General features: G+C 32.3%; 1 protein-coding gene across 4 annotated transcripts in view; it reads left to right on the forward strand.

Annotated features, from left to right (window-relative positions):
- The window catches only part of LOC143240693 (kinesin-like protein KIF13A), a 140,413-nt gene that overhangs the window by 106,950 nt on the left and 8,076 nt on the right, over positions 1 to 25,387 (forward strand). For 3 of the 4 annotated variants that reach the window (XM_076483553.1, XM_076483554.1, XM_076483555.1), the window contains exons 22-36: positions 37 to 194; positions 450 to 582; positions 2,238 to 2,481; positions 3,287 to 3,413; positions 5,772 to 5,827; positions 6,847 to 6,974; positions 10,641 to 10,856; positions 11,231 to 11,284; positions 12,387 to 12,539; positions 16,432 to 16,509; positions 18,123 to 18,321; positions 18,985 to 19,053; positions 23,283 to 23,404; positions 24,007 to 24,255; positions 24,809 to 24,990. In XM_076483553.1, coding sequence (XP_076339668.1) covers positions 37 to 194; positions 450 to 582; positions 2,238 to 2,481; positions 3,287 to 3,413; positions 5,772 to 5,827; positions 6,847 to 6,974; positions 10,641 to 10,856; positions 11,231 to 11,284; positions 12,387 to 12,539; positions 16,432 to 16,509; positions 18,123 to 18,321; positions 18,985 to 19,053; positions 23,283 to 23,404; positions 24,007 to 24,255; positions 24,809 to 24,990 — 2,168 coding nt within the window. The remainder of the gene's footprint in view (positions 1 to 36; positions 195 to 449; positions 583 to 2,237; positions 2,482 to 3,286; positions 3,414 to 5,771; positions 5,828 to 6,846; positions 6,975 to 10,640; positions 10,857 to 11,230; positions 11,285 to 12,386; positions 12,540 to 16,431; positions 16,510 to 18,122; positions 18,322 to 18,984; positions 19,054 to 23,282; positions 23,405 to 24,006; positions 24,256 to 24,808; positions 24,991 to 25,387) is intronic. The other variant, XM_076483556.1, reaches the window with a different exon arrangement.

Genomic DNA, 25,387 nt, shown 5'->3' on the forward strand with positions numbered 1-25,387 from the left:
AGTTTTGTTTTTCATTTAGTATTGTTATCATGACAGGAGTTTACAATCAACGTAACAGAAGAGTTTTTTGAACACTGTGTTGAAGGAGCTTTGTCCATAGAAGTATGGGGTCATCGTAGTGGTGGCTTCAGTTCAGCCAGGCCAGGATGGGAAATAGATGCACAGTTGCAGTGGTCAAGATCACTAGCAGACAGGTCAGTAAGTCCCCATTTAGGACTTGTAGTTATTTCTTTGTTAAAGCATTTCTGTTTCTTAGAATTTTTTTATCTAAATAACACTATACGTGTGTGTAAGTCAAACATCATAGACCACCTATGATGTTTGACTTACACAACTGTATTTACCTGAAAAAGAAAGAATGATTCATTAACCAATATTTAAAAAAAAAATTGAACTTTTCAGAAAAAAAATTCACTTCAGTAATAGTTTTTACATATTTTGGCACTTAGGTGGGCAGAGCTGACCAGGAAGATAGAATTATGGATAGAGATTCATGAACTAAATGATCAGGGCGAGCACACACCTGTGGAAGTGACCTGTAAACCTGACATGGCAGCTGGAGGTGTTTTTCAGCTTAGACAGGTGCTAAAGGCTATAAAAAATTTTGTGATAACTTTTAAACTTTGGCATTAAACTTTATGTTATATTTAAGCAAGATTCAAAGTAACATATTTCTTCCAACTTCAGACATTATCCTAGCAGACACCAGATGTCATATAGGTCTGTGCTATATGATTTATGATCTTGTATAAAGAAAGACTAGTTAATGAAGTGTGACAATATTACCATTGTTATAAGTATCAGCACCAATGTTTCTAGTGGTCATATTACTGTCAAATATTTAGACCTTTTCTAATAATAATAATAAATGATAAATAGAAAACTTCAGAATTTATAAGACATATGGTAAGAAATGAAAATATTAAGAGTCATAAAGTATGTAATACAAGTAGAAGTTCCTCTAATATGTGTTTTGTTAAAGCCAGTTTATGATAGTAAAGTCATTATGTTAAAAAGGCCAAATGCTTAGATGAAAGTTATAATTTTGGATTTGTGGCTGATTCTTGTGCTTTATTTTCTTTACATTTGTAAATTGGATGCTGTATTCTCTTTCCATGTCACTTACACTTTGAGAATTATTTGTAAAATTGTTATCATCTGGAAGATGATGAAGGCAGGTTGTTACCACAGTCTCTTGTAATGGTTAAAATCACATGATATTACATTTTACTATTTTAACAGCAGACAAACTTTTAAAGTTTATTAGAAACAGCACTTGTACTTGGTCACAAAAGACTTTTAAATGTTTTTGGTATAATTTGATAAAGCAGAGAAGTTAACAGGAAGGTAAGTAAACTGAAGGCAAAGCAAAGTGGTTCAGCACAAGATGACAGGAAAATATTAACTGAAAGAGAAACAGCAGTGGAATGTTGTAGAATTGCTGAACAGAAGTCATTAGAAAAATAAGTAACTAAAGGGTAAGAAACAATTCTTCAGTGTGCCAGAGCAGAATCTAAAGTGTGAATTGAATTGAAAAATCAGATATTAAAAAGCAGCAGCCCATTTTGTGGATATTTGTTGCAAGCACAAAAATAAATCAGTGTTGTATGTATAAAGATAGTAGTTTACAAGAACACAAGACATGGCCAGTATCAGCACTGGACATTTCAAAGATAAACCAAGCATACAGTGTCCTGAGACATGATGTTAGGTAGCATTGAGGCTGACTCTGTTGACTTTACACCTGTGTCTTTGTGACAAGAATGGAAAGAACAGAAATAAGTCCTCTGCACTTTTGTCATACAACATAAGAGTTAATATGCCTTTTGAAGGAATCTCAAATTTTCAAAACCAGAAATTCCTTAACTCTGGTTGTTTTCTTCTGTTATACACTGCAACAAATGAAGTTGGCATTCCTGCTGTTACTTTGTACTTTTGAGGAAAGAAAGTTATATTTCTGTCATATTTTAAATTCTTTCTCTTAAAGGTAAGTGTTCTATTTTCCAACTTATACAGCAATTAGAGTTTCAGTTACGTAGTATGTCTGTAAATTATTTCAACTTCAGTAAATTGTCAAGAAAAAAACTGAGGATTTATTTTTAATAATATATTCATAATTTTCTAAAATACATAAATCTTTTTCCATATTATAGTCTGTAAAACATTTGTAATCCAATTTTGTCTGTCATTCTTTTTTGCCTACAAAAGTTTTTAATCTGTTACTCTTTTGTCCATAGGGTCAACAAAGAAGGATACTTGTTAGGGTAAAGCCAGTCCAGGACTCTGGAACCTTACCCATTATCTGTGAAGCTATCACCAACATTGCCATTGGTTGTGTCTGTTCACGGTCTAAGCTTCAGAAGCCGTTAGATTCTTACCAAGAAGAAGACTTGTCATGGCTACGAGAAAAGTGGTCGGAAGCTCTGATGAAACGGAGGGAGTATTTAGATGATCAGATCCAAAAGATTATTAATAAAAAAGGTAGAACTTATTTGTTGGTCTACTACATGATAACGCTTAATATACCTCTGGCTTACAAAATACTGTATAATAGTTGTGCTTTTAGGCTATGCTGGGCTGAGAAGAAAAATAATTGTATGGTTCTTAATGTCTTTTTGTATCTAACTATAGAAGTTGAATGTTTACATAATTTGTTGGGAAGATTTACTGCTGACTTACTGTACTCCTACTGATCATATTTTTCATTTTTTACCAAGGTTATAATATTATTTATCAGAAAATGACAACACACAGCCGAACACATTACTTACCATCTCTTATATTTATAATAGTATAGTTTTTAAAATTGATTTTGTAAACAGAAAGTAAGGCATGATTTTTACTTCTTTTCTGCCAGGTTATGCTTTATATGTTTGTTACTGTATTTTTCAAATGGATGATAAATTCCAAAGTGTGGAACACAAGACGTCTGTAGTAGTTAGTAAGCATAACAAAATAAATTATAAATAATACATGATAGATGTAATCCAATCTTCTCAATGATCTATAGCACCAGAAACTTTTAAAATGTTTACCTATTTTGCCACAAAAAAAAACGATTTTTATTCCTTTACAAAAGGAAAGGAAAATGTGGTATTTAATTGTTGTTTAAAATATTTTTATTTGATTTTAAAAAATAAACTTGTCCAGTCTGTTTTGAGATTAAATTTCTGACATGTTTCTGTCCTGCTAAAGTTGCATGTGTCTGCAGTTATTTGGATTGTAAAATATACTAAATTGTAATAACAGTTTTATAAATTTGTCAGTGATGTTTTACTTCATATAGATAAGACAGAGCAAGATGTTGAAAGAGAGCAAAGCCTCATTGACCAGTGGGTATCTCTGACTGAAGAACGTAATGCTGTTTTAGTTCCTGCTCCTGGATCTGAAATACCAGGAGCTCCAGCAGACTGGTAAGATTTGGTTGAATTAATTAAATGTGAAATAATATAAACAGCATGCAAAAAAATAGTAGAAATTTTTATGTAGTTATATATAGTCCAGTGTTAATTCAATCCAAATATTTTAATTGATCTCAGTACGGCCCTGTGAGATATATTGAAACAAAGTCTGATTTTGTTATATTGGACAGGAATGTTTCACATTTTGATAAGTAGCTTCAGTGAAGTATTTTGAATTACTTGTTAAAGTAGTAAATGGAGAAAAAACAGGTCTGAAAGAATAAGGAACATTACAAATTTAAAAACATTTCTGTTTGACTCTTTTCATTTCAGCTTTTGATTCACAGAACAGTTTGTACAGTAATAAAACACTTGGTTTTAAATACGTTGTGTAACACTTGATGAAACATGAACATTAAAATTACTAATGTTGGCAAGAATGTATAGATGTATTAATATTAGTTCAAAGCCAATTGATGGTTTCTAGGACTTGTATGATTACATTTTCACAAGTTGATATCTGTGGAATCTATACTTAATCAGGATTCCAGACATGGTTTTCTTTCTAAAATCCTACCAAGATGTATAACCTTTACATCTACTGTTTTCATTCAATTGTATTAATTCTCTCATTATGGGCATTTTTTTGCACATGTGATGAGATTTTAGTGAGCTACATTCAAAGTTTAATTAAAGTACTTTATTATCACAGTATACAAATAAGCTTGGTATCAAAATGTTGCTAGTAGCCCAACGTTTAATATATGTAAGTTTACCCTCTTAATTTTATAAGGCAGTATTTTTTTTTATTTTCTAATTATTTTTGTATGAGAATTATGGCATTTCCTCTTTGAACTTCCCCTCTTTAAATTATTTATCACTCCTTTAAAAAGTCAAACTAAAATGTAAATTACTCATTATAATGTGGTCATTGTTCAGGCAAAGAATAATTTTTTTAGCTTTTAATCTTATTTGGTTACAGAGCCAAAAACTAGAAAATTGAACCACTTCTACCTTATCTGCCTGTATCATCCTCTCTCTCAGAAATTGCCAATAGTTTTCTGTACTGTTTAATATTATATTATTTTTAACCAATAGAAATTCAAGGTTTTAATCTGTCAAATGACATATTATATTACATTATTTTCTGCTTCTCTTCCAGTTTAAATTTTATTTCCACAAAAAACACATCAACAAGCTTAGCTAAATTTTTAATGGCTCTTGTCACATAGTTAAGAAGTCAGAAATACTGTGATAGTTATAGGAAACTATTTACTTTTTGCATGTCATTATCTTGTGTTCTTTGGTGCATTATTCAGTTCAATAAAAAACAATTATTGCAGTAGTACCACAGTATAAAAAAGTAGGGTTACATTTAATTGGCAGTTGTCAGCAAAAAAAAAGATGACAACTCAGGTAAGTACTATATTTCTTGTTTTTCATTTATGTTCTTTATTTTTTGTTATAAAAGTAACTAAAATGTAGAAATTAGATACTTCAAGTTCGATTAGGTAAAGTAAAGAATAACAATAATAAAAAATTGTCATGATATACACTTGTGAGTAGCCTGTACTTTATGTACTTCAATAGGGTAATGGTTAAAAAGCAGTATAACAAAAGAATGTAATTAGAAACGAATACATACTATCATGAATTTAAAGCTATATAGGATAAACAAATGTGGCTTCCTGTTACAAATTGAAGTCATTCTAGAAAGAAAAAAATGGTTAATTTAGATTTATTTCAAATGTTTTTTTGGTGGTTACAAAGTTGCCCAAATTTACCAATTTCGTATAGAGTTAGGGTAAAAAAAACAACATAAAATATAGTGTTTTACAGAAAAAAATGCTAAATTTATTTAGCAAGTTATAGAGATTACTCACATGAAATTTGAGATTTTTCAGATAAGGAAAATATTTTTAATGTTAACGTGAAAATCACTTTGTACTCAAAGCAGTCAACTTTGACTCCATATTTTAATGGAGAAATTCTTAGTAAAAATACATAATTTAAAAAGGTCAACACGGAGTCATAAACTTAGCTAGTAACAAGTTGTGGTGAGAGAGTTAATTCTTGACCATCATTGTTGGTTATATTCATAACTCTGAAGTAATATTTACAGTCCACACACTTTATTTACATGTATTACAGAAATATAGTAAACTTTTATTAATATATTTTCTCTAATGAGGGTACAGTAACTTGGTGGTTTTTGCCATATCTGTTAAACAATTTTAGAAAATTTTCTTTTGTTGTTGTTGTACTTTTTAAATAAATATTTGCTTCCCTAGTTGTAAACGTCATGTGTAAATCCAAGTGTTGTGAATCAATTTTAAGCAAGTAAAAGTTAATGATTTGTTTGTTTTGAAGGGAACCACCACCAGGCATGGAAGAGCACATTCCAGTAATCTTTCTTGACCTGAATGGTAAGTAAACAGGAATGATAACTAGCTTTCAGTCTCTGTATAGTAATAGTATTCTTTCCAAATTTTCTTCTCATTGTTTGCTAATGAAAAACAATATTTTTTGTTGACATTTTCTATAGTGAGAGCATGCATAAAAAGATTTTAATTGTAAAATTTGGAGCTGACCAGTTACCATCAATCTTGATAATTCAGTAGCCTTGTATTTCCTAGTCGACAGTGTTCTCTGTTTCTTCAGGAATGTAAATATCTGAAATGTTGTATTTGTATTATTAGAGCAGCTACAAACCTGAAGAGTCAGGGAATATACAAAAGAGGTTGAGAAAGATAGAGGAAATTGAAAAAGATGAAAAGGTTGGGTCAAATTGTGGGTCCCTTTTTTTTTTCAAAATCTCAAATATTAGGCATTTATGTAAACCATGTTACTTAGTTTTGCCAGTTGTTGGTCAGGAGTAAAGTAATCTATTCTTTACTATATTTTATTCAAGTTGAAACAGACCTTGTTTTATATATTATAGTAATTAAAAAGATATACATTATGAAGTTTTATTATCTTTTCAGGTTAAAATGATGTTAAATGGATAGAATTTTGAGCAATAATTGAAATATTAGTATATTGTATGACAGAAATTGTGTTAGTTGGGAGAATGTGGAATTTTGCATGTAAACTAGAAAACTTTTTGGAAAGAATGATTCTCTAAATAGTTAATTTCAGAGAAATTTAGATGAATTGTAGTTATTTTAGTTATATGAATTTTTCCATTTAAATTACAAGGTGTGGACTTATAAAAGTTAGATTTCAATACTCTGGTGTAACAGCACAGAAACCCATTGTATAGCTTCGTGCTTAACTATAAACAAACGTAAGTCACAAGACTATTAGGTATCTGCACAGAGTAGCTAATTTTCATAGAATCCTTAGCTGGAAACTCTTATTAGATGATATACCTGTAGAATGGAAATAGGCCATATCAGTTTTTCCAGACAGAATGAAGGACTAAAAATAATTTTGTTTTTTACAGCTGATGATTTCAGTACAACAAATGCTGATGATAATGGTATACCCATGGCAGGAAACAATTCCATTCTTCCAAAGGAACATGGATGCAAAATGTTCAACCTGCCTATTGTGAAACACTTTGAGAAAGATGTAAGAAATGCTTCTGTCTTCTAACCATTAATTGTAACTATATCTGATTTAGAGTTAATACAATCTTAAGTTTCCATCATGGCATTACACAGATGTATTTTGATAAATTGTATGTGTTGTCATTGTTAGTAATTCATCACTGAACATTCAGTGTATTAATCAGTGATGTCGAGAAACCCACTTGTTGAGAAATTTATATGCAAAAACGGCTCGTTTTGGGTTGAGAAAATATTTTACATAGAAGAGCGAACAACGTTTCCGACCTTCTTCGGTCATCGTCAGGTTCACAAAGAAAGAGGTAACTGACCGGAAGCTGACCACATGTTTGAAAGGGGTTGTGTAACTGTGTGTCGAAATGTAGAGGGCGGTATTAGATGTTTGAATATATAATTTTATTTATTTTATTATATTAATATAGGTATAAAGGCGTTCCTTTATATTGGTTTATTTTGGGTTTAAGTTGTTGTATAAGTAAGGCTTCTTTAATTTTGCGTTTGTTTATGTTTGTTTCTTTATTTAGTATTTGAGTGTTTTCTATGGTTATGTTGTGTTTATTTGACTTGCAGTGTTCGAAAACGTGTGAAGGTGACTTTATGTTCTTTGAATCTGGTTTCCATTTTCCTACTTGTTTCTCCAATATAGAAGTCGTGGCAGTTATCACATTGTATTCTATAAATAATGTTGGTGTTGTGTTTGTCAGTGTAGTTTTTACGTAGTATAGACCTCAGTTTTGTGCCTGGTTTTTGAATAAATTTGGTATTAACTGGAATGTCATATTTTGTTACTAATTTTTGCCAAATGTTGGTTATTTGTTTGCTGATGTCAGGAATATATGGTATACAGCAGTATATGGTTTCGTGGTTTTTTTATTCGTGAGCTGTATTTACTTCAGTTGGTTGATTTTGCTTTCTGTCTGGGTGTGTGTATAATGTTTTCACGGTTTGTGGAGGAAACTTATTGATGTTGATGAAGTATTGTTTTATGTTGTCTAATTCATCGTTAATTTTATCTGGTGAGCATAGTTTTATGGCTGTGTTTATTTGGTTTCTTAGTATGTTGAGTTTTTGTTTTGTTTCATGTGCTGAGGCCCAAGGAATGTATAGTCCAGTATGGGTGGTTTTTCGGTGGATTTCTGTTTTGAATTGTGTGTCAGTTCTTGTAATTTTGAGGTTAAGAAATGATATTTGATTGCTTTCTTCCTGTTCACATGTGAAGTTAATGTTGGGATGTATAGAGTTAATGTGATTGAAAAATTAAGTATGTGTTCTGTAGATTTGAATCCAACCGTGTCATCTACATATCTGTACCAGTATAGTGGTGGATGTAATGCTGTGTTAATTGCTTGTGTTTCAACTTGTGTCATAAAAATATTGGCTAGAACTGGTGATACTGGGTTGCCCATGCTTAGGCCATTTGTTTGTATATAGTTTTGGTTGTTGAACATGAAGTTGGTCTTTATCGTGGTGAATTCTATGAGGGTTGCTAACTGGTTACTGGGAATTTCTATAGTTGGGTTAGGGTCTCGGATATAGAGTTCTAAGGCTATCTTGCAGGCTTCAGTGGTTGGAACTTCTGTAAAGAGGGATATATTATCGAAACTGGCCATTAAGGCTTTATGATTAAGTTGATTTAGATTAGACTTGAAATTAAAAGAGTCTTTGATGAATGAGCTGGCTGATGTTACATATTTAGAGAATGCCCATGCTATGTATTTACCAAGATTGTAATTAAACGATTCATATGTGGACATTATTGGTCGTAATGGACAATCTGGTTTATGAGGTTTGGGGATGCTGTATATTTGCGGTGTGCGTGAGTCGGTTTTACGTAGGTAGGAATAAAGTGTTTGTGAAATTGTGTTGGCTTTTTTTCATTTGTAGTAGTAATTTGTTCAGTTGCGCCTCGTGTGTCTTTGTTGGATTTGTGTGTATTGGTTTAAATTTGTTTGTGTCTGATAAGATGTTATTCATTTTTGAATGTATTCATTCATGTTCATTATGACTATAAGCGTTACCTTTATCTGCTTTTAGAATTTTTATGTTTTGTCTTGTTTTAGGTTTTAATGGAATTAATGTCTCTTTTTGTAAGGTTGTTTTTTAGTTTTCTGTTTTGTGAAATTATGTTGATGGTTTTGTGAGAAAATTCTTTGAAAAAATCGTTTAAGATGTTGTTTTTAGGTGTTTCTGGAAAATATAAATTTGTAATTTTACCTGGGAAGTTTGGCTGTTGGATGTCAATAAAATTATCTAAGTTGTCTTCTTTCTGTTGGTTGTGTTTGGTTGTTTCCTTGTTTTTCTTCTATGTAGAAAGTATCACAAGTCTCCTGGCTAAGTCTTCTAAACATGTTTTGATTTCTATGGTTGGAATGTACCTAGGTGCTATTGCGAAGTTGAGTCCTTTGTTAAGTAGATGTATCTCGTCTCTGTTTAATTGTCGGTCGGATCTGTTAATTATGAGGTTAGTCAACGGTTCGTTGTTTTTGTGTCTTTTCTGTTGTTTGCATCTTAGTTTTTCTAAGTTTTTATACCTATATTAATATAATAAAATAAATAAAATTATATATTCAAACATCTAATACCGCCCTCTACATTTCGACACACAGTTACACAACCCCTTTCAAACATGTGGTCAGCTTCCGGTCAGTTACCTCTTTCTTTGTGAACCTGACGATGACCGAAGAAGGTCGAAACGTTGTTCGCTCTTCTATGTAAAATATTTTCTCAACCCAAAACGAGCCGTTTTTGCATATAAAATTCAGTGTATTAAATCAGCTCAGTTGTCTACTATATTAACTGTATTTCAAAGAGTTACATTGCTGTATTGATTTTGTCATGCTTTAATTAAGGTATTGTAGACATTCTGTTTAAGGCAGGTAAACTCTGAACAGTTCATCTCCTTTACTTCATGGTAATCTTTGGATTTGTGACATCCTTACAGAAGTTACAAAGTTTTAGTAGTCTGTTTTAGACTTTTAACAAAATTTTCTTCTTTACAGAGGAATTTTTATTTTAAGTTTGAGACTGCTTCTCTCTGTTATATATATATATAATATCATATATGAATAAAACTAACTTGTGTTTAATGGCCAAAGTTAAGTTTGAAATCAAAGTCACTAAACAAGGAATATTCATGCAGGTGTCACATGCAATGTTACCTGCACAACCTATTAGACAGAGGGATATCGATTTTTTTCAAAGATAAGCCTTAACCCTGAATTGACAGATTGAACCCTTTCATTGTGGCTGAGACATATATATATATATATATGTCCCTCTGCACTGGGAAAATATGCATTCCAGCCACAGCGAGTGGGCTAAAGATCATAAAGTCATGCTTCACAACTGTGCTAATTTATAAAATGAAACAATTGTTCATAATTGGGCTAATTTTCAAAATATCACCAAACCTCACAGTTGTGTTGACTTGTATAATATATCCATGCTTAATAGCTATACAAATTTGTAAAATAAATCTGTGCATCACATCTATACTAAATAATAAAATAAATCCATGCCTCATAAATGTGCTGATTTATAAATATTGAGTCTACTGTAGTTTTTTCTATTAATTTTATTGTACCACTGAAAAGGCTGCTGATATATGGTGCTCTATTTTATTTGTATGTAAATACTGTCTCATAGCTATGTCTCCTGATATATTCTCTAGGTTTCAGCTGTTGCTGCATGGGACTCATCCATACACGATTCCATCCATCTGAATCAAGTTACGCCTCAAACTGAACGGGTGTACATGATCCTCAAGGTCACCATACGGTTGAGCCACCCAGCAACCATGGACCTTATCCTTCGGAAACGGTTGGCTATTAATGTATACAAAAAACAGTCCATCATGGACCGAATGAAAAAACGAATAAGCAGGCAGGTGTGTTGCAAGAAGAAGTTTAGTGCTATCAAATGGTGGTTTACCATGTTTAGTTTTGTTTTTTTATACACGCGTGGTATGGAAGTATTAATTTTAAGGGTTACTTGTTATTGGTAATTTGTGGTAGATATGTAATAATCATTATCATTTCTAGATTGTATGTAAATGGTAATAAACATCAATTATTTAACGTTTTTTATGAATTTTCAAGGTAATTGTAATATATGTACGTATTTATCTTGTTACAGGATTTTATGGTAATGGCAATTTGTAATAATGGTGGTAAAGATGAGAATGTGATCTTTATTTTATGTTTAAAACAATTTCATGGAGTGACTGTTGGTAAAATGTGACCTTTGTCTTATTTATTACAGGATTACATGTTTTCTTCAGGTGTCACCTATGAAATTGTATCTAATATTCCCAAGGTAGGAATTGAAACTAATTTTTGTTATCAGTTTTAAAATATAAATTATCATCTCCTAGACTCGCTGCTTGTTTCTTAACTCTTTGTTATGCCTTAGGGATTCTGTAATTGATCATCATTATTTACTGGAGAATTCCCTTTTACATCCCTCAATTTTATTGATGACAAACCATGTCATATGTTTATTGATGATAAACCACATCATGTGTTTATCTCAATTTTGTAAAAACAATGTGTAGAAATTATGACTCATAAAATAGGAAATACTGATGTCACGTGACTGTTGTTGGAATACTCTTTCTTAACAATACTGATGTCACATGACTATTGTTGAAAATATTCTGCTATAGCAAATCTGATGTCACATGGCTGTTGTTAGAATACTCTGCCTTAACAACATTGATATCACGTGACTATTGTTGGAATACTCTGCCTTAACAACATTGATATCACGTGACTATTGTTGGAATACTCTGCCTTAACAACATTGATATCACGTGACTTGTTAGCACTGCTCTGCCTGAACAACACTGATGCCATGTGACTATTGTTGGAACTACTCTGCCTTAGCAACTATTATGTCACATGACTGTTGTTGGAATACTCTGCCTTAGCAACTATTATGTCACATGACTATTGTTGGAATACTCTGCCTTAGCAACTATTATGTCACATGACTATTGTTGGAATACTCTGCCTTAGCAACTGTTATGTCACATGACTATTGTTGGAATACTCTGCCTTAGCAACTGTTATGTCACATGACTTGTTGGAAATACTCTGTCTTAATAATTCTGATGTCACACAACTATTGTTGAAAATACTGTCTTAATACTGATGTCACATGATTATTGTTGGAATACTCTGCCTTAGTGACACTGATGTCACATGATGGTAAGTAAATAAGTACAGTATGTGATGTATGTCAGTAACAGTGCTTTGTTTTTGATGTTCTTATTGAAAGTTCGTTCAGCTCTGAAATGAATAAAATTCTTACAGAATCAGTTCATGGTTTTATGTTTGATGACTGATACCCTTGATAACAAATAAAATCATTCAGGTAACAAGGTGGTGAGCCTTTATTGTTTGTGTATCATTCTTAGGCCTCTGAGGACCCTGAAGACAGAGAAACATTAGCTTTGATGGCAGCTTCAGGTGAAGATGCAGCTACTAATGATGGTGAAAGTTATATTGAGAAATACACGAGAGGAGTCTCTGCTGTGGAAAGTATCCTAACTTTAGACAGACTGAGACAGGTAATACTGCTTGGGAGAGTATCTTGACATTATAGGTCATATTTGTAAGAAGGTGATGTATGAACAAGGAAAAGGTGCTATAAACCACTTTTGTTGAGTTTTAAATCAAAAGAGAAATTTCTAGATATTTACAAGAAATAGGCCCCAAACATGATCAGGTGACTAAGGCACTTGACTCATAATCTTAGGGTCATGAGTTTAAATTCCCATCACACTAAACTTACTAGCCTGTTTACCCGTGTGGGCATTATAATATCATGGTCAATCCCACTATTAGTTTATTAAAGAAAAGCCAAATAGTTGGCAGTTGGTGGTGATGACTAGCTGTTTACCCTCTAGTCTTAAACTACTAAATTAGGGACATCTAGTGCATATAGCCCTCCTGTAGTCTTTCATGAAATTCAACAAACAAACAGACACTCATGAGAAATAAACATTGCTTTAGGAAAAATATTCAAACTTAGATCTGTGAATATTTATAAGAAACTGTTGTGGAGAGTATTTAACGTTAGGCTTAAGAAATAAGATGAGCATTTCTGTCTAAAAGGGACTGACTTTGGATCAACTGAAATAAGTGTAATTACTTACAAGAAATTATTGTTGGAAATATTTAAACTTAAGTTAGATTAAGGCAGATTATGAGACTAGTTGTAAGAAGTATTTAATCTTTAGATTGACTTAAGTATTAGATGAGTAGCCCTTTTGTGAATGGTGGTAGTTATAAGAGAATAATTTATAAAACATTAAAATTCAGATTTCGTCTCTGCTGCATTATAAATAATTGTTTATACATTAGATGTTATGTCTTCTAGTCCTTCTATGCTTCATGTATTTCTCAATAAAGTAGTACTTATGTTACATTACTCATTTGTTGTTCAAATTATTGCCACGTGTTTTATGACTGCACGTAACTTTCAGGGAACTGATGAGCTAAAAAAACCTTTGTTTCTATTATAAATATCACATTCAGTTTCTTTAAACCTGGATGCTTGTTTAGAACTTATATCAAATTCCTGCTGTTATTTATTACAGTTGAAAGATTTTGAGAACTCTGTTCACACAACTTGTGTGCACCTCAGACTACGTAGATGTACTTCTCGAAGGAGAAAGTTACAAATGTCATAAAAATTGAAGCTTAAATGCTAAAAGCTGGTAAGGTCTTAGAAAGCGAAAGGCCTAAGAATTTTTATAAAAGCTGTAGATTATTTTTCCCCAGATTCCTCGTAACCTGAAACCAGAGACGTGGGGCAGTAGTAGTTTCAAGTTAGATTCAGAGAAGTATTCATAACTATATGATAGATAAGGACTGGATTTAAGTTTTTTTGTTCTTGTTTTTTTTATTTATTTAACAGTTTTAGTTTAGTTTAGAAGATGTGACAGCTTAGATGGACCAATAAGTTCCTTATTGTCCCTAAACAGTATGTTATGTTAAAATAGCATTTCAGATCCATCTTTTGTCTCTCAGTAGTCACTGGCCATAAGGCTTTTCACTACGAATCAGAACTCATCAGTTGGGCCTATTTGGTTTCTTATGCTTTTTGAATTTGAAGTGGGCAGATTAAGATCAGTATATAGATACTGTGATTTTGATCAAAACCTTTAGAACTATTGGTAAACTTTATTTTTTTCTATGTTAATAGCATTTTTAGAGAAACTTTTGTCTCTCATTGTCCAGCCTAACTGAATGTCAGTATTGCATAAAAAGTATCTTGGACAGTGACTTATGATAGATCTTAAAGGCTGTTTTTTATATTCCTTTGATTTTTAATCCAAAATTGTCAAAATAAAAGAAATTTAAATCAATACATCTGTAGTTTATGTGATTTCCATCACAGATTTTTATCTTGGCAACTGATCATGAATTTAGTTTATGGGGTACAGTTCTTCTCGTAAGATGGTTTTGGTTTTTATTTTAATAAGTAATAACCTGAAGATGACCAAAGAAGGTTTAAACATTGTTTTGTATTTTATTTTAATTAAAGTTTTAAAACCCATACTAGTTGTTTTTAAAATACAATTCATCCAACAGTTCCATTTTCAATAATTGTTTCTTATTGCCTTCTAAACAAATCTAAGGTATATTTCCATTTAGATCTATACCTTTATCATGAAGCTAAGAAGTTAGAGTCAATTAGGTGTTTTGGGTCCAACACATATTCACCACTTTGGTAGTTATTTGACAATACATATTATTCACCATGATAATTACCCATCAGTACCAAATCACCACCAGGATAATTACCTGCCAACACTTAATCATCACTATGGTAATTACATGCCAGTACATACTCATAGCCATGATTATTGCTAACAAGTACAAACCAATCACCATGGTAGTTGCTTGGTAGCTCGTACACCTTATCACAATAATTACCTTCCATTACCTGATTAACACTATGCCAGTTGTCTGCCAGTATGTTATAATCACCATGGTAATTTCTTATAACAATCAAACCAAAATGGAAATATGGATCAACTCCATTTATTAGCGAAAAAATTAATTAACGAGTGTTACAAATTAGTTGAAAAACACAAATCAGACATGAAAACTAAAATAGTAACTAAACCAGTACAGTACTGTACTAAAACTATGTAATAATGAAAACCATAGTAACAGCATATTCTATGAAACAAAGATAAAACTAAGAAAACATTTAAAAAAGAAATATAATATCTGGAAGCATTAAGAATCAAATAATTAACGTCCAGTGTAAATAAAGCAACAGGAGCACTGTTATATTTGTGTTCTCTATACTAAAAAAAGAAACAGGTGGAGTTAGTATCTTAAGTAAGGTTATTTGATTGGACTTATTTGTACTTTAGATGTAACAGTGAAACATTGTTGCAGACCAGTATGAATCTGCTCTTGAACCTAGGGCTGTTTCATAAAACTTTTTACATATTTAGTAATTAAGTGTCTCTTAAAAAGAAAATATTGATTAAAAATGACTTGTTTTTCTTTGTTCTTACTTTAGGAGGTCACAGTGAACATCAATTAAGAATGCTTTAGGTTATTTTATTTTAGGAAGTATCATGGTGGCAGTGACACTTATTAAGAACGTTATTAGTTGTTTTATTGTGGAAGATGTAATGACGGCAGTAACACTTATTAAGAACATTATTAGTTGTTTTATTGTGGAAGATGTCAGGGTGGCAGTGACACTTATTAAGAACGTTATTAGTTGTTTTATTGTGGAAGATGTCAGGGTGGCAGAAACACTTGTTAAGAACATTATTAGTTGTTTTATTATAGAAGATGTCATGGTGGCAGAAACACTTGTTAAGAACGTTATTAGTTGTTTTATTATAGAAGATGTCATGGTGGCAGTAACATTTATTAAGAACGTTATTAGTTGTTTTATTATAGAAGATGTCATGGTGGCAGAAACGCTTGTTAAGAATGTTATTAGTTGTTTTATTATAGAAGATGTCAGGGTGGCAGTGACACTTATTAAGAACGTTATTAGTTGTTTTATTGTGGAAGATGTCAGGGTGGCAGTGACACTTATTAAGAACGTTATTAGTTGTTTTATTGTGGAAGATGTCAGGGTGGCAGAAACACTTGTTAAGAACATTATTAGATGTTTTATTATAGAAGATGTCATGGTGGCAGTAACATCTATTAAGAATGTTATTAGTTGTTTTATTATAGAAGATGTCAGGGTGGCAGAAACACTTGTTAAGAATGTTATTAGTTGTTTTATTGTGGAAGATGTCAGGGTGGCAGAAACACTTATTAAGAACGTTATTAGTTGTTTTATTGTGGAACATGTCAGTGTGGCAGTGACACTTATTAAGAACGTGTTGTGTCTTTTATTGTGGAAGATGTCAATGTAGGAATGACACTGATTAAGAATGCTCTTGTATTTAGTTTTGTTTTTATTTATTGTAGGAAGTGGCAGTGAAGGAGCTTCTAGCTGCTGAGGGGCGACCATTAAGAAAGACTGTCAGTGTACCTAACATTGCACAGGTAAGCAATAAAATTGTATTCCTGTATTATAATCAGGTTCACTTTGAAAGCACATCTTGTAGAATTTAAAATGATGAAAGTATTTGATTTTTTTATCATTATGAAACCTTATTATTTTTAACAGAATAGCGAGTTTCTTGGACAATTATAGATTCATTCAGATGCCTTCCTAATTAACTTAGCAATATCTATTTATTGATGGTTAATTTTAACTTTCATACTTTTTAAATTCTTACTTGATGCCATATTGTAACTTGTTTATATATCATGTTGCTTAAACTCCAGAAAGCTGCCTTCCAATAGTTTAATTGTCATGAAGGATTTTTCTCTAACAAATCAGTTTTATCTGAATTTAGGAAATTATTTTTAAGTTGCTAATCAAAGATTAACTAACATTACTTTTGCTTTTCCTCAAAAATAATCTGACTTTTTTTTAAAATAGTGAAAATTGTAATCCAAGAGTGTGTTGCTTAGGTGGGGACAAGTGTTTAAATTAGTAGAAAAACTTTTGAACTTTACAACAGTTCTAGAAATGTTTTTGTGCATATCTAAGATTTATTAAAATAACCACTTGATGCAAAGATACCACAGTACTTTTTATACATGAAAAGATACGAAGATATTTTATAACTTCACCTAGATCATAACTGTATTTGAAAGTGTGCGTTAAATGTACTCGGATGTTTCTAAAAATATGATTTAACATTGTCATAATTTTTAAACAAATATGATGCTTTTTGCTTCAATTCATGACGAATCTTATTAATTGGACAGTTGATGGCTGAAGAAGTTTCTTCTGATAAATGCATGTAGATATATGTGTGGTAGGTAGGATATTTTGCAGTCTTAAGGTTTTTGTTTAGTATCTCTCTCTGTTTTATCTAAACCAATACTTCTTCCCTTTCTTTGTGCTGGACCTTAAATTTAAAATTCAAGAAACAAGTAAGTCCACAGAAAGTGTTGCTCTTTGCATGCGTGATTGTTTCCTTTAAAACAAAATTTCCTGTTAGCATGTATAAAAAGTTATCTAATGTTAAACATTTTTATACTAGTAATTTTTAAACATATCAAAATACTTCAAAGATCTACATTGTATAATGCATAATTACAATTTTATCATAAAAACTGATTAATGGTCGTAAAAGTCACTTTCTGAATGTTTTGATGTCATTTGTGTCAACCTCACTAGGGTGTTATTTATGACTGTTAGTCAGTCTTTAAATAAAGATGTCAATTGTATATTATACACACTTGATCTTTAGTGTTTTAATATATTTTTAGATAATTAAAGAAATCCCTTGAATTTTAACATAACTAGTAATTTAAAAAATAATCATACTTTTCAAATTAAAATGGGAATGCATTTTTTTTATAATTATTCTTTTAAAAAACAAAACACCTTTTACTTAAACTCTGATATTTTATGCAGTTGTTTTCACCCATGAAGAACAAATGTGAAATTTCCTGGTTTTATTTTTATTAAGCTATAAATTAGAAATCTTTAAAAAATAAAAGATTCTTGAGTATTTTTTTTCTCTGTGACATTCAAGCTTCATTAATGGGCATCAGCTCATGATAAAGATGAATTTATTGATATTATATTCTACCCAAAGCTCATGAAGATGGAATTCAGTCCATCTAAGTTAGGGGATCAGTTCAGAGCAGACTCGGCCATTGACCTGTCAACAGGTTCCCTCAATGACTCAATGGATCGATGCAGGCCAAAATCAGCGTATTTTAAGGACACCAATAACAGCGACCTTAAGTCTTTCCCAGGGCCTTCTAACACAGAAGGAAACCCTTTTGGACTAAGTAAGTGAGCACAGTATTCATAAATAAAAGGAAACAAACTTAGGGCTATGTATCTTATATCGATCGCTTTCAGCGTTTAAAGTTGCATTCTTTTGGGCCAGCATTTATACAAAACTAGTACACATACCCAGTTTCAAATTTTGTAAAGGACACTTTGAAACTGATATTGATAACTAAAGATGATATATTTTAAAGTACAATATCTTGAAGAAAATTACACGTGTGTGTTTATATATACTGAATTAATAATACAACATGAAACCATAATGATTATTGATCATAAATTTATTTCTTGAGTTACAATGTGTATTTGGTATTTTGGGTTTCTTCTTTAATTTTTCCTTAATGTCATTAAATCACAGCCTTATTTATTAACATACAAATAAAATGCTAAATAGTCACTCATATTCTTTTTAACTTTTTTAAAAATTTTATCCCAGTTGGCCTAGCTCTAAAGTCAGATTCTACAATTTTCTCTTGTACAAATAAAACTAAATATTTTATTTGTTCTGGTATATTGTGAAACCAAACTTCTTATTGTTTTCAAGTAGGGAGTGGATCTGTGTTTTGTGAATCAGGCCATCCTGTTTTCAAAAAAATCTAAATTCATGTTGCTGTCTCAATGATTTTTAAAGTGAAGTTAAACTTGTAATTTTTTTTCAGCCCGTCCAAACTTTCTGAATCTTCCTTTCAGTCTGAATCTAAGCCTTCACCAGGAGACAAATGCTAAATGTACGTTCCATGTCACAAACTTGCGTGTCAGTAAAGCTGTTTGCCTTCCTTTGATTTGTTGGCATTTTGCAGCATGAGCTGTACAAGAAAAAATATTTAGCATTTTTGTTTTGTTCGTAGAAGCTTATGCAAAAACTATGTCTGTGAAAATTATTTTGTTTTCATTGCATGTTTCTTTTTTTGCTGTGAAAATAGATAGTTCCAAGATGTAGTTGTGTATCTTTATTTTGCTATCATATACTAAAGTTCTTGTGCATGGTTATGTTAAACAATAAAACTTCAAAAGTGATTTGTACCTCAGAACGTTAGTACTAATCTGTTTTGGTTGTTTATGAATATTTAAGACACTTCTGTATGAGGAGATATGGTTAACAGAATGCTACTTTTATTTATAATCACTACAAAAGAACACCTCGTGTGTGTGTGTCTACATATACAGATGGCTAGATGCAGTCATAATTAAATACACTCAACAAATATATTGGGAAAAAATTGAGTATCAGAGTACTGGAATACAGATTTTATTGTAGTTTATTATCTAAAAAAAATACTGTTTAGTAAGCATGTTACCAGTTGTATAGTAAGTACTTTAGTAGACATTTATTATTTGGAGTAAACTGTAGATGGAATTAACTATTAGTTTCAAAATTAACTAGAGCTAGGCTGGGTGATCCAACTGATAAGTCTGATTACCTACAAACAGTGACTATATCGTTTAGTGGCACATAAACTAATCAATTAATCAAAGTTATGGTTAAATTGATTGTCATGAAAATAATCAAATAACTGAAATTAATAGTTTCTGATTACACAGGTCAACAAAGTTTTTGTTGCATTTATATCAAACACTTGGTATTACATAATTTCTTGCCCTGATTTCAGATCTGAAGTTAGTTTTTTCCTCAGTGCTCTACTTTTTTTGCAATCAAGGTATTTGAAAATCTCAAAATTTCGTCATCATCACATTGGCGTCAGTAGTCTATCATGAAAAATATGTGATAAAATATGTTATAAAACTCTTTAATATAGCTGGGTAATAAAAAAGAAAATGCAAGATAGTATAAATGTATTCAAGTTATTTATATAAATTCAATTTTATATCAAGTTATAATTCAATTTATTTATATAAAACTGATTAGTAGATACGACATTTGCTACTATGAGGAGGCAAAGCTCAATTGCAGTCTACTCAGGCATGAATTTCTGCTTGTAGCTCTTGCGTTTGTGGACTGTCTCAGGGCATTCTCGTTTAATGCTCCAGCAGTAATCTGCCATCATATGTTTGTCCCATCTTCCTTGGTAACTATCTTTCCAAGGTCTTGAGGTCCTGATGGAACCGCTCGCCTTGCTCGTCACTTACAGCTCCTGGGTTCTCAGGGAATCTATCAAGATGACTGTACAGGTAATGGAGTTTGACACTCATGTTACATCCAAGATCGTGAAAAGCTGACAACATATTCGCTACAAGGGTTTCATAGTTGTCAGCTTTTTTATTACCGAGAAAGTTTGCCATCACCACCACAAATGAAAGCCATGCAGTTCTTTCCTTGTCATTCATCTTTCTGGCAAATTCTTGATCACGCACAAGTGCACGAATCTGTGGTCCATCAAAAACACCTGCCTTGATCTTCTCGAAGGACAAACCAGGGAGCACAGAAAATATGTGTTGGAAGCATTCACCGTCAGTATTCAACGCCTTCATAAACTGTTTCATCAAGCCCAGCTTGATATGGAGAGGAGGAAATATGATCTTTTCTCGACTGACAATTGGATCGCTGACAATATTTGGCATACCTGCCTTCAGAGTCTCACATATGAGCCACTCCTGGTTCCAGTGCTTTTCTCAAGCTCGGCTGTCCCACGTGCAAAGATAGCAGGAGTACTTTGTAAATCCTCTTTGTTGACCTAGGAGGAAATTAACCATTTTGAGGTCCACACAAATTGTCCAGTTGTGCTCGTGATATTTTAGTAGGTCAATCACAGTCTTAATGTCATTATATTCCTCTCGTAAATACACAGAGTGTCCAATTGGAACAGCTGCATAGACATTGCCATTATGAAGTAGAACGCACTTCAAACTTTGCTTAGAACAATCTAGAAATAATCGCCAGTCATTTTGATGGTATACTGGCATCCCTAATTCCTGGAGAAGACCTGAGATATTATGACAATAAAAAAACATATTCTCCTCTGTAAAAAATGGCACAAAAGCCTGCTCCCGATTTCGGAAGTATGCCACTTTAGTTGTATGGCTCAGCTGATTCTTTTCTTGCATCCTGGAAGCTAACACCAGCTGCATTTTTGGAGAGACCCAAATCACGCACAAGGTCATTCAACTCCGGCTGGCTAAACTGTTGAGGAGTTAATGACTGTGGGGTCTCATAAGAAGGATTGCCAGATTTTGAAAATATTTCTTGAGTTTCATCAGCAGTCTCTTGCTCTTGGTCACTACCCACATCTTCAGATGGAAGAAATCCTTTAAAAACTGGGATTGGGAGCTCATCAGAGCTGAGGGATTGCTGAGGGGATACTAGGATATGAGATTTTGTGTCTGTTTTTCTTGCCAATGCCCTTTGTATTGACAAGACAAAAATAGCAGTCAGTTGTGTGGTCCATCAGTTCTCGCCAGGTCATGGGAATTCCGAAAGGTAAACCCTTACGTTTCCCTTTTGTCCAGTCACGCAGCATTTCCTCGCAGTTATGACACACAATATGTGGGGCCCATTTCTTGTCTTGGTCACCAAGAGCAAGTCCAAAGTACGCTTTATAAGCACGACTCACAAACGATGTTATATTACGCCTTTGACGAATAAGCATGAAGCATCCACAAATATAATAGAAAGCGTCCGGCTTGTTCTCACATTGATGTCTCCTTGTAGCCATGATCAGATCTGAAACAAAATCTAAACAATTTTAATATCTCTGTTGATAACATAAACGTGTAAGTAATTAACACGTTTCCTGTGATGGGACCCACCGGTGTCCCACTTTTGTCTTACTTTTAACTAAGTTGCAGGCTAGAGACAAGTGTAACGACAACCTCATGTTATCATAGCTCATGCAGCACTGAAGCTGTCAGATGTACAAGAGCATCGCAGCAGTTCCCGGTTTGCTAATATAGGCATCGCAGGAAACGTGTTAATTTGACCACAAACGGCTAGAATGAAAAACTTAAAATTGCATAATAATAATTATTATTGCTTTCAATTTTTTCCAACAGTCATTTAATCAAATTTACACTCAGCTTGACTGTCATCAAATAACAAATTAATAGAGATTAAGGATTCCAGTCATTGTTATTTTTAGTTATTCAAACTGTCCACAGCATCAAAATGTTGCTATTATGTTTGTTTGTTCCTAGGCACAAAGCTACTTAATGGGCTAATTTTATACTGCTGAATAGAGGGAAAGCAACTGTCTGGTTGCAACAACTTTTTTATCTTTTCTTTTTTTTAGCTGCTGATTTCAGAGAATGCATCTGTGTCATAGCACACACTAGCTACCTTTTGCTTTCCTTTTTGAGGTGCTGACCAAAGAGAAAGCGCTGCCAATATGGTGGCACATACTCGCTATCTTTTGTTTTCCTTTTTGAGGTGCTGACCAGAGAGAAGGCACCTATGTGGTGGCACATACTAGCTATCTTTTGTTTTCCATTGCGAGGTGCTGACCAGAGAGAAGGCACCTGTGTGACAGCACACACTAGCTACTTTTTTTTTTCTTCACACATACTGTTATTTGAGGAATACTGTACTAATTGGTTATTTGAGTTAAAGGAGCCATTGGTTAATTTATTAGGGTAAGTGCCACTAATCATCCAGCTCTAAAAATAACTAGAAGAGAAGGAATCGTGTGTGCAAGCAGTATCTAATTTTGTACTTCTACTTGACTGTCTTAAACTTAGACATTATTTATAGTAACTTGTGATATTCAAAAATCCTAAATTTTGATGGTAGATTTTCTCTCAACTAAAGTAATGTTATCTGTTGATCTTACAGCATTGTGCTTTCCATTTAATATAAAATTGCACACATACCAACTGTTCATTAAATAGGTAAATGACTGATACCTCATACCTAGAAGATGTGATTATATTTGTCATAGAAATAAACAAACTGAGCTACTTTCCTGATTTAATGCATACTCTTTAAGAAGTGCAGTGTGAATTATGTTCTAATACTAGCACTAAATCAGCATATATAAATAAGAGTTAATATATTAATGTACTTCAGCCTCACCATTGAGTGGAATCAGTCCTCAGATCACGAAGCTCGTCAAGCCGATGAGAACACTGGTTGAGGAACAGAGTCACAAAGAAGCACGACTGTTGTTAAATCAAGAAGAATCAGATGACGTAAGGCTTTTACAAAAAAAAAACTTTTAGAATTAAGTTTGTATTTCAAATAAGAGACAACTTCATCTAAGTGTGTTAGTTTTTGAATAAACATTTTTTATGCAACAGGAAGATTAAAAACAAATATTCTATATGCTAGAATATACTCATTTCAAAATGGTAGCTTGCTGAATGCATTAACCATATGTAAGTTAAACTGTAGGTAAAGATACAGATCACTGAATATGTTTGTGCCATTAAGTATGTTTACTTTCTTATAAATCATTATAAAAATGTACTTTTTTGTTCCTTTGTTTTGTGAAATAATAGTTTTCCTATCATGAAGAACAAATTCTTTAGACTCAGATATAGTTGTTTTATACAGTGTCAATATTGTGAAGTTTTTTAAATTAAGTTATTGAATTTTTGTTCAGAAATTTTTTGAAATTAAGTTACATTTTTGAATTTTTTTAGTAATGATAGTAAATTCTTTGTATCTTGAGCAAGAGAACAGTTTTATGTATTGTAGCAAAGTGTTACTTGTGTGATTATGTAAATCTCTTATAGTAATTTATAGGTATAGTTTTCATGATAGAGAAGTTAACACTTATTATTTTCGTCAGTCGGAAGAAGAAGAAGAAGAAAAGTGCCAAATGAGTAAACTTAAAGTAGATGAAACAGAAGATGAAGAGTTCACAGAATTTGAATCATACCAAGATTCTAAAAACCTTCCAGTGGATGAATCGTCAAACCGTCCTGCATTCAAATCCGTTTCCATAGATAGCGAGACCTCCCATGCTCGTGATGAAGACTTGACGTCGGGCAATAAAATGCAGCACTCAGTGACAGAAGACAGTCTTACAGAACTGCAGGTAATTCTTGATTGTGAAGAAAATCGTTAATTAACTCTGTAATTGTCCCTGGTCATTTCACAGGCCTTGTAACTACCATGCAAACATGAAATTACATATACTGTAGATTCTAATGTACTAAGTGTGTTTTCATGAACTTTGGATACTAGTATTTCATTTCTGCTGTACAATAAAATGATAGCATTGTGATAAGATACAATTTATAATCTTTGGGTGGATTGTTGTAAAGTAATAGTGTTAGGCTTAATATTAACCCAGTGTGTTGTTATAAGGTACAGTGCTAATATTCAAGAGATTAATTTTGTCATACACAGTGTTAATATTCTTGTTGGTTTTATTTGTGTTTTTTTTTCATGTAAAGTAATAAATAACACTGATAATTAATGTCTTACTACCTTTGTATACTTTTTATGGGTAAGGAAAGAAAATTTAGTTTTTAACATTTGCATATATAATTAACAAATGTTTATGGAAAATATTGTGAAATGCCATAATCCCTCATGCTCTACTGATCATGTTTCTAGTATTTTCAACCAGATTTTTATTTTTCTAGACAAAAGCTGGAACACCAAGTGTTATGTCCAGTGGTTATGGTTCCCAGGCTCTGTCCACGAGCCCTGTGTCCAGTGAAGATTCTGTGTCACTGCACAGTGTGAGTGTGGATGATACACCTGAAAGTCACCCAGGACCTTTCCTGGGTAAGACGCAACCAGAACAGGATGTCAAGAAGGATTGGTGAGTATAAAATATTCTATTCTTACTTTAGTTTGTGCAGCATTTTATTTTTATTTAATACTTGGCTACACACACACACAGATTCACTGAGCATATTAAAAAACCCTCCATATTTACCACCATTAAAACTAAAAAAAAATAGTGTATTTATACAAAACACTGTATTTTATGTGAGCCAAACATTAATAAGTACAAAAATAAAAAGAGCTGTCTTAATTGAACAAAACAGTCCCACCCTAAAGCAACACTCCAGGGTACCAAGATACCTGTACTAAATTATAAAGCAATTTTCTGTTATGTGACTTCTTTGTTTCGTACTGTGTGTGTGTGTGTGTGTGTATTAATGTGTCCTTCTACTTTACTTGCACCTGAGGGTGGTATAACATTGTCAAAAACA

This window comes from Tachypleus tridentatus, chromosome 13, assembly GCF_004210375.1.
Source record: "Tachypleus tridentatus isolate NWPU-2018 chromosome 13, ASM421037v1, whole genome shotgun sequence".
Taxonomy (NCBI): domain Eukaryota; kingdom Metazoa; phylum Arthropoda; class Merostomata; order Xiphosura; family Limulidae; genus Tachypleus; species Tachypleus tridentatus.